Source organism: Argentina anserina, chromosome 7, assembly GCF_933775445.1.
Source record: "Argentina anserina chromosome 7, drPotAnse1.1, whole genome shotgun sequence".
In the NCBI taxonomy this organism is placed as follows: Eukaryota; Viridiplantae; Streptophyta; class Magnoliopsida; order Rosales; family Rosaceae; genus Argentina; species Argentina anserina.
Genome location: NC_065878.1, coordinates 3,907,177 through 3,918,213, shown reverse-complemented (window position 1 = coordinate 3,918,213; position 11,037 = coordinate 3,907,177). Strand labels below are relative to the sequence as shown.

Genomic DNA, 11,037 nt, shown 5'->3' with positions numbered 1-11,037 from the left:
TAAATTCATATGCACATATTTGAAAATTATCTAAAAGTATGAGAAAGATGATTAGAACACAACAGAAATACAAACTTCAATAATTATAAGAACATAAATTCGGTATAGTCTAAAAACAAATATCAAATACAATTCTGAAAATTCTAAAACAAATACAAAACTAATATTTCCACATAAACAACAACTTACAATCTTTATAGACAAAGAATTGTAGATTAACACAAATAGACGAAGCCATGTAGATGAGTTGCGAGAATCACACGTTGTATGAATCTTAGAGGTACGGTTGCAATAAGTGAAACTCGGTGGAGATGATGATGGTTTTGGGGTGGATGGCTTGGCTAATTTGTGAGGGAAGTTTATGGTGGTGTTTTGGTAGAGTTTTGCCTCTGGAATGCTAATGAGAAGTGATTTTATTTAAGAAGTAAAGCCTTGTATATATAGAGGAAAGAGAGAGCAAGTTCCTATAATTAATGTCATGCTTTATTCCCTAAATCATGTCATGTTTTATTCCATAAATCATGCCATGCTTTATTCCATAAATCATGCCATGTTTTATTCCATAAATCATGCCATGTTTTATTCCATAAATCATGCCATGTTTTATTTCCAAAATCATGTCATGCTTTATTCCCTAAATCAAGCCATGTTTTATGCTTTTAATGATCATCTTCTATTTAATTGTTGCATGACATAACTCCATCTCTTTTTCTTTAATTATCTCTTCAATCCAATCTGAAAATAAGAAAATAAAATCATAAGTAAGAGATAAGTAGTTTCGAAACCTAACAAGGATTCCTAGTCAAACTAGGACTCTAGACCAATTATGCGTTTTTAACTCATGTAAGCACAAAAATGCATCAAATACCGCCCAAGTCTCTTACTACGACTCAATGACTCAATAGCACAACAATAAGGGCTAAGCAAAGTACAAATTGAAATAAAAACATATTAAGAACGTCGCACAAAGTGCTTCTAGTTGAACAAGGAGAGATGCCGTGCAGCCCATATGTGTTCTCCCTATTGGATTTGGTTTCCTACATCAAGTTGGATTTGGAGTACATGAATCAAAATCCATATCAAAGAAGATTTCAGCTTCCCAATTAGATTCTATCTCCTACAAGGGACGACAAGGAGGGCTTTGTGACTCCTATATATAGAGGCTCGGCCTCCCCATTAAATCATCATCAACCTTGCACACAAGCACAAGCCATAGCTCTGCCGAATCAGTCCCTCATCCACCAAGAAATCCTAAAACCGAAATTCATCATTTTTCCATCCTTTGGATTCGAAGAAAGTAGAGCCTAGGATCTTCGTGTGCTTGGAATTAACCCCGTAGGATTATTTCAAAGTGTAACTCTATGATCTTCATGTTTTATTTCGGTTTTCTATGTTCTTGTTCTTGGATGATTTCTGTTTTTTGTTTTGTTAAAGTTTAATTCGATCTTGTCTATGAGATAGTTGTGACTTTTGAGTTGTGTAATGATATGAAGATTTTGATTTCTCTTCAATAATTTCTGTTTTGATGCCGTGAGTTCATGTTCTATGTTCTTGATTAAATTTCGGTGTGATATTAAGACAAGTAGTTGATGTTGCATATGTTAATCATTCAAAGCTAGTAACGATTATGATACAAGTAGTGGATTAATTGTTCTTTGTTTTTCCACCGAATTTGATTCTAAGTTTGGCATTGGATAAGTTCTTGAAACATGTTGATTTCTCTATGTGATATGTAATTGCATGATGAATTGGTATGTTAGATTTCGTAGCAAGACAAGTAGTTGAGCTCGAATGTATCCATGTATTAGGAACCAAGTAGGAACTTGATGCATGATCGAACTTAGTTTGAACCTTGATACCTACAGAATGAACATGATTGAGAATAGAATTCGATGGTTTTGTTCTTACATGATTTGTTTGGTGACTGCTTATGTGTTGGTTGGTTGATCACATGTATATATTAGTTTAGGTTTTATTTTATGTTTTTATCTTCAATCCGATCCTATATATCAAACTCTTTTATATCTTTATGAATTCGTGTTAAGTGTCGTGATTCTAAGCCCTGGCTGGATCCCCGGTTTGTGAACGATACCCTCTTGCTTTATACTACTAATGATGCTTACATGGTTAAATATTGATGTCGAGTAATCGAGCTTCTATCATGACCTTGATGCATGCTCCACATCCAAGAAACACAAGCCATTTATGGCACCTGTCTCTATATCTATTGGGGGTACATTTGAAATGGAAACGTAACATTCTTCCATTCTTAAGATAGCAAATTTTGAGTCTCAGGCTAAGACTCCGCCTTATTCGATATGCATCTTTAGTTGCTATAGATTTCAATTAGTCAATCTGTTTTGATTATGTTTTCTACTTAATATTTCAAGTATGACGTTGGCATTGCCATGTTCTCAATCGACTTTGCTTCTAGTCATTTAATGGACCTAGAAGTTTGTTTGTGACGTATTAAAGAGCTTATTCAATAAAATTTCTCGTATTCCTTGTGTACAAAGATGATCTCGTAAGAATTTTAATTGTCTTAAACCTATCATGAATGGTCAACGTATGCAACTACATGTCGTTCTTAAATTGGCCGCTTTTGGGTTACATGGGACCCCAATAACACTACATTATAAATTCGACACTTCAAACTTAGAAAACAACTCTCGGAACGTCAATTTTGACGTCGTTATGATCCATGCCGTGTCTGGCAAATTTTTCCAGCAAGTCCGAATTTGATCTGGCATTCCGGCCATTTTCCGACGACTTTGGCCTATTTCTAGCCTCATGGCCGCCATCTGGCCACCGATCTCCGGCGCCACAGTCGGGATTCTGCCAGAATTCGTTTCCGGACTCTATACCGGCAGTTTTCCGGCCGCCCCAGCCAGTTTTCATGTGAGTTTTCCGGCGATTTTTCGCCGTTTTCTCATTGTTTTGATGGCTACTTTCCAACATTCTTTGTTGAAGCGTTTCCTCCCCAAAATTTTCTTCGGTTTTGAGCATATTTGACATGGTTTTCCAGTTATTATTTCTGGTTTTCTCCAAGTAATTTCATCGCTCAAACGGTTTTATTATTGGTGACCACCCTCACTAATTGGATGGTTTCTTCTAACATCCATTTCAAACTCTTTAGTTGAAGAATGTAGTACTATTGTCATGTAATATACTCAATGTGATTGCACTTTGTTTTGATCCCCCTCTTACAATATTCTACGGTGTATTGTCTAGAGAAATTCACCGTGTTGTTGACTCTCTTAATTTATTTTAATGATGTCTCGGGGTAAAATCGAGTGTCTTGCTGATTGTGCAACCACCCACACTGTTCTACGGGACAAGTAGATGTTTTGCAGGACTTATGGTGCAAAGATTATCTCATTATCCTAGTGGTTATAACATATCTGTAAAGGGATTTTGACACAAATATGAAAGTGTCTGAGGGACCTTAATTACTCGATTAAATGCATCCAGACTACAAAGAGCTTATGCAATTAAATGTGACGTTCGAGAGAACGTAGTACAATCGATCGCAAGAACTCATACCCATATGTGTTTACATGAAAACTAATTCTTGATTCTCTATGTCGTCTAAGTAAAGATGATGAAGAGCTTCAATAAGCTATAGATTCATATGTAAGTATTGTTGGGACACTATTGCTTTCATTATGATGTGATTAACTATGTGTGTATGCCTCATCATTGGACTTGAATTGTTCCATTGACATGGATCTAGTTCTACATTTAACGAATCAATACATTCCTCCCACACCAACGCCATCGACAACTCATACACACTAGCGTTGGTGTTTTTATTGACACTGGTAGCATATAGGATACGTATGATTCTTTCTCGGATCAAAATTAGTCATTCATTGGTCCATTCCTTTATAAAAGAAACATTGAATGTGACAAATCAGAATCTGTCCAGTTTCGTAGGTCAACTTCGACGAGACTTACAAGACTCAATGAAATATGATGAATTTGGTACCGTTGGAAAGGCCTATGTGTCTACTCTCCAGGGACACCAACCATTTGATTATATCTATCGTAATGAGTGAGTTATGGCTGTTTTAGCAAAGTATGACAATTCTGTCTGGGAATTTACAAGTCAGTCATCTTCAACAGAGCATTGTGAACTGCTCCGGTCGAATTAGTTTGTGAACTTTATGTCACTGGTAAGCCACGTGTGTCTACTTTCTAAAATATTTTACGGTTCATTGATACCTTTTGTGACGAATACGTTATGACCATTTGAGTGCGTGAAGGTTATTCCACGCAGAAATCTGATTTTCATTACAAACTCTTGTTTTGAGTTGTTATGCAATCTTGTTTCCTAATATCTAAGTTTGGCTATGTATAACATGTATGATCTAAGGATGTGTGGCTAGATTAATGATTAATTATTAGCCCAAGACTACTTTTGAGAAGCATGTAATGAACGTTGTATACGTTGTTCTTTATACTCCATGATTATGACACTAATCAGGGGGAATTGTTACGTAGACTTCAGGGGAGTCTACCTCACATGATGCTATCAAATGTAAATGGTGTGTTGTGCTCTTTTTCTCATTCGATCAAGTTTTTGTTTTTCACCCAAAAGGCTTTTATTTTGCTTGACAAGGTTTTTACCGAGGCAATGTTATGTGTACCATGTAACCTAGGCATGCGACACAATGGAGACTGTTCCGGGAGAATTATTATCCTACCATTGTGTGTGTCTTAGTCTATTTAGGTTTCCTTATTGGAGTAGATTATGCTTTAATGTAATAGATATGAATCATTGATTCTTCGGGATACTCCGTATGTAATGCATATATATATATATATATATATACCACATTATTAATTAATAAATGATTTAATTATGTTTCATTACGTTGTTATTATTCTCGTTTCATTATCCTCCGACATATGGTACTTTTTCTGTTTCAAGCTTAAAATAATAAATATATCATTCACAAGTAGTCAATCGAGTACAAGGATTACATATTATCTTATTTAATAAAAATCTTTGAACAAACTAAAGCTGTATGTAAAGTAAATTCACTCTGATTGCCAGAAATAGATGTTCATACAAACATGTATACATGATGAACTTCCACATTACTCATACTACTTGCATTGATGATATTATGCAAGCACTTGATCACCATTAGGTAGCAACGCCATCCAAGATCTTAGCAACAACCTCTTTGGAATCCCTGAGCTTTTTGATGCTCTTCACCAGCTTCTCGCGCTTGACGGCAACTGCAGGAGATTCCTCCAGCATTTTCTCAATCCCACCACCACAATTTGGTCCCATCAGCTCATTCACAATCTCAATTTCCATGTCTTTGTTCACAAGCTTCGAAACACTCAACTGTAAATGCAAAGCCATACAATCAACAAGCCTTCTCAGAACAACTTTCCAGTAAGCAGTCATCCTCATTTTCAAGTCGAAAGCCAGAGACAGGACATGAGGATACTGCTTAAGAGCTCCAACTTCAACCTCCCCAATACCCTCTAGACAGATTGTAGTCTCATTTATATTCATCACCACATATAAATGAGTCTCGTTGAACCATCAGCCGATCCCATTCGGATACATATTCTGGATTACATGTATAGTCAGTCAGGTTCTCCATTTCCACAATCTCCATCATCCATTCAATTGACCTTTCTTTCATCCTTGTTATAAGATTTTGACCAGCTCTTCTGGTGCATAACTGAAGCTGATAATAGTTTTCTGTATCATCCATCAATACAGACATAACCACTTCTTCAATATAAGTCCAAACTTTCTCAACAAACCCAATAGGGATGCTCGAAATGGCCTTCACTTTTCCCTGCAATATAACAAGAAAAGCACTGCGAGGAACAAAATCGGGTAGGCTAATACCTTTAGCTTCCTCCAAAATCTTGATCTCCTCTATTAAGAAGTTACTTTTCAAGTCACTTTCATTGTGAAGTTGATCTGAGTACTGACGGAGCATCTCATAAATACGAGCAGTGCAATGCATGCGCTTGTCATCAGGGTATTCATCGAATTCTCCTCTCACCAGAATTTTCCTAAGTGATTCTTTTGATGATCCGATGATCTGCATAAAAGCAGTCATGGCTTCAGCAACAGATGACAGACTCTTTGGCATTTTGTTTAACTCCAAAAGACAAGAACTCAGCTTGTCATTTATGTTCTTGACAATGTCTGGCAAGTTTCTAGCTATGCTAGAAGCTTGAATCTGCACCAACTTTTGAGCCAGAACTGGAATTCCAACAATAGATCTGTCAAGCTTAGACAGCAAAGGATGAGTTTGAAATAGTCGATGAGATTTGGCCCTTGCCTCCTCGTAAGTTTCATCTCCAATCCGGTTCCTCACACAGACATAACCGAGACCAATGCTGACATCATCTGCTGTAACCTTCTCCAATAGTCCTTCAGGCGTCTGATCAACCTTTGTCACCACAGCTAGAGTCCTATCACCAGTTCTATCCACACTCTGTGACATCCTGATCGATTCGCAAGTTGTAAAATCAACAGAAGCAGGCAACACATTGAGAATGATGCTCTCTTCAGGCTTGATATACTCCATGATCATATCTTTAATTTGATCACAGATATCCTCAGGCTGGCCATTAACAGCAACTCTAGTAATTCCAGGGAGATCAACCATAGTCAAATCTGGAACACCGTTCTTTTTCACTAACAAAGTCAATGGGGTGTTAGAAATTCCTTTACCTCCACCAGCAATAGCATTGGTAGCATTGACAATATCATCAGCAATGTTGACCTCATCAGTGTGCTCAACTATGCCATTGTACTCCAACTGGAACTCTGGTTCAGGACTAGAGTGGTGTTGAAGCCTCATTATAAGGGGCACTCTGGTGCAGATACCTTGTCCGCGTGGCAGACTGATGCTGGCCAGGGATTCAAGGACGCTTGACTTGCCAGATGATTGGTCACCCACAACAACAATGGTGGGGAGCTGAATGCCTTCCTCCATAACCATGAGGCTTCTAAGCTTGTCGACGGCATCAAGAAGAGGACGGATTTTGTCATTGTAGGATGACACAATAGGTGCTGCTTCAATGATAGCGTTATCTACAGATGACGATCCTTCATCATCTGAAATCTCTGCTAAACCAAAAGCTCCCATCTTCTTGATAATCTGATGTACTGACTGAAAGAAGACTATAAGAGTACTAGTTGATGGAGAAAAGAGATGGAATTAGAGTAATAATATCAGAATACTCAGTTCAGTAATGTGTAAACAATGGAGCTAGCTAGGGACCTTTAGACTGCTTTATTAGGTTTGGTACAGCTGACAGAACTCCCACTAATCCATGTGAATTGAACCAAACAAAATGCTAAAGCAACATAATACCAGTAATGTAAAAGTAAAAGGAAAGCGGAAGAATCAAACCTGTCAGCTGGTTTGGATTTCACAATGTTTGATCGTTTACATTTTAGCTTTTGTACAATTTGTTATTTCATGCATCATAGTCCAATTTTTGGACCATAATAGTTATTAAGTATACTTGAATGAAAATCGTGAAACTCATATGACATGTCTTGTGAAATTGTGATATTGAATCCTGATGCGCAGGTTACAGAGTATCCATATGAAGGCCTTCTGTAACAAGTCCTATGGTGCTTTCCTAGCAATATTAGCTTATGTAGTCGTTTTCTTATTTTCTCTGTCGTTCTCCAAGTATGCATAACAGCTGTAGTTTGTCCAGCCACGTGTTATGACAACACTGGTTATTTCCATTAGGTTTCTCTTGTATCGGACTATTTAAACCAAACTTATGTATGTTGGCCACATGAATGAAAATCAATATTTAGTTTTCCTTTTCTAGCTTTAGTTGCTTTCTGAAAATCAATCTTTAGTTGCTAGATGGGATGGTACCTCAAGTCACATAAAGCAAGAAAGCAAATAAAGCAAGTTAAGGAAAACTAAAGATTGATTTTCAGAAGAGTTTTTTTCACCAACAGTCCCTCAATTCTGGTGTACCTACCAATGTGATACCTCAACTCTTAATCGTAACAATGTGATACCCAGACTCTAGTATTGCTATCATTGAAGTACTTCCGTCAGTTTTTTTAAACTTTTCCGTTATCTTGGTGACGTGGTAGGTACGTGAGGCCCACAAAGAGGGTTAAAAGACAAAATTAACCTCATCTGAGAGGAGCAATGTTTTTCCCGCCCTTTACCTTGAGAAAGACACCCAACAATTCCAATTTTGGCGCCAATTTTCACTCCCTACTCCTTAATTTGTGTCTAATATCTAAACTAAAGAACTACCGCCAACCAGTCGACCACAATCTGATAAAACCTAAATCAATCTCATTTTCTATTTTTACCCTAGCACTTGTTAAACTAACAGAATAAATATATAAATTTATATGGAACATCTCATTTCCACAATCTCATAAGAATATAGAAACACATAACTTAACGAAATTCAACTACATGTACCATTAGTTCTTACAAGCAAAAATCATGGCAGATCAACATAAAAGGTGGCAACTAATGGTACTTAAACATGTATTTGAATTTCGTTAAGTTATGTGTTTTTATATTCTTATGAGATTGTGGAAATGAGATGTTCCATATAAATTTATATATTTATTCTGTTAGTTTAACAAGTGTTAGGGTAAAAATAGAAAATGAGATTGATCTAGGTTTTATCAGATTGTGGTCGACTGGTTGGCGGTAGTTCTTTAGTTTAGATAAGAGACACAAATTAAGGAGTAGAGAGGGAAAATTGGAGCCAAAATTGGAATTGTTGGGTGTCTTTCTCAAGGTAAAGGGCGGGAAAAACATTGCTCCTCTCAGATGAGGTTAATTTTGTCTTTTAACCCTCTTTGTGGGCCTCACGTACCTGCCACGTCCCCAAGATAACGGAAAAGTTTAAAAAAACTAACAGAAGTACTTCAATGATAGCAATACTAGAGTCTGGGTATCACATTGGTACGATTAAGAGTTGAGGTATCACATTGGTAAGTACACCAGAGTTGAGGGACTGTTGGTAAAAAAAACTCTTCTGAAAATCAATCTTTAGTTTTCCTTAACTTGCTTTATTTGCTTTCTTGCTTTATGTGACTTGAGGTACCATCCCATCTGGTATCGAAAGCCTACTTTTGGACCATGGTTAATCAAAAAGGAAATCCACTCAACACGTATGGTGATGTTTCAATGTTGAGTTTGAGTTGCAGGTTCATAAAGACCTCACCACCTCCCAGATCGGTGAGTTGCAAACGACTCTCAATGTGTATCAAGAGTTGTTCAATTCGTTTCGTTAGGAAATGATAAACGACCTTCGTGCTATCAGAGATACGACTACTCCCCCTGACCCGTCTCTATTACACTTAGGCTCTTATCCACCTGTGTCATTGGCCCTACGCACTCGTGTCGAGCCTAGCTCATTGCAGATTGCTCAGATTCACGCTTCATAGGGTTCAACAACCACCACGCGCGCTCGTCCCTTGGTCCTCGGATCTAGTTCCCAACATAGCTGGGCAGATGGCGACATCTCACCGGTTATGCTTTCATTGATTTTGTCCACATAAGAAATGCTGATAGTGCTATTTGAGAGCTAGATGACAAGAATTGCTAGAGAGTTGAGTTTTCACACGACTCTAGATATGATGTGGGCCAATACTGCACTAATGGTAACATCTTTATGCCTCGAGCAAGTGGTAAGATTGGTATGACTTTAAAGATTTATAACTTTGTTAGTTCTAATACTTGGATTATTAATTATGGTGTCTCCGAACATATGACTTATGATAAACCTTACTATATTACCAAGTTATATCTTCCACATGTGTCATATGTCACTAATGCTAATGGTGAGGCTTTTCCTGTGTTAGGGAGAAGGGTTAGTTCGCATCACTCATATTTTAGAACTTCATAATGGTCTATATGTACCTAATTTATCACATCACTTGTTATCTGTTCCCTAGTTGAATACTGAGTCTCGATACTCTGTAACTTTTTTTTCTATGTATGTGATTTTTCAGGATCTTCTCACCAGAGAGATACAGTTAGGGGGGATTTGAGGGACATATTGTTTCATCTGGATCAGACATATGCAAAATAGAAACCAGGAGCACAACCACACACTGCTCTGACAACAAGTTTTAATCAGCTAAGTGAAATTTGGTTGTGGCATCGTCGATTAGGGCATTCATCTTTCCATGTTATGAAAAAGCATGCCTTCTTTGTTTATTGGCGTGGATGAGTCATTTTTACATTGTGAAACATGTGTCCTTGCTAAGAGTCATCGTTCTATCTATTATCTGAGTTGTTCTAAGAGTTATATCCCTTTTGAATTAATTCATTTTGATATTTGGAGACTTTCCAAAAGAGACTACAACCACATGTATGAGGTACTATGTGTCATTTATTAATGATTGCACTAGGGTGCCATGGATTGTTCTCCTTTAGACCAAAGATGAGATTTTTCCTACTTTTCAAGCTGCTCATACTTATGTTCAAACACAGTATAACACCATTAGAGTTCTTCGCTCTGATAATGGGGGGGGGGGGAGTATGTCAACCGTGTCTTTCAATAGTTTTGTGAGAGTCATGGGATTGTTCACCAAACCACATGTCCACGAACACCAGAGAAAATGGAGTGTCTGAAAGGAAAAAACCGTATTCTCCTTGATATGGCTCGTTCCATTCTTTTTAGTGCTCATACGCCTAAGTATCTCTGGGGTAATATTGTAGAGACTTCGACTTATCTTATCAATCGTCTTCCATCTAGTGTCATTCAAAAGAACATTCCTATTCAGGTTCTTGCATCTCATGTCCCCATTCCCTCTTTTCATAATATATCTGCCTGTGTTTTTGGTTGTGTGGCTTTTGTTCATGTTCTTAAAAGTCAGGGAAAGTCTAAGTTGGATCCTCGGGCGATCAAATGTGTGTTTGTTGGTTATGGAAGCAGTCAGAAGGGACACAAAGTGTTATCATCCACCCACCAGAAAGTACTATGTCACTACACATATGTTACTTTCTTTGAAGACATGAGTTATATATTTTACCTCTTATG

At 37.4% G+C, this 11,037-nt stretch overlaps 1 protein-coding gene across 1 annotated transcript; it reads right to left on the bottom strand.

Moving 5' to 3' along the window:
• Window positions 1-5,037: 5,037 nt before the first annotated feature.
• LOC126803163 (dynamin-related protein 4C-like) lies at window positions 5,038-7,185 on the bottom strand. The gene is given in 2 exon segments (XM_050530925.1): window positions 5,038-5,543; window positions 5,545-7,185. Coding segments are annotated over 2 exon segments (1,980 nt in total). The 5' UTR covers window positions 7,134-7,185; the 3' UTR covers window positions 5,038-5,152.
• Window positions 7,186-11,037: the final 3,852 nt, after the last annotated feature.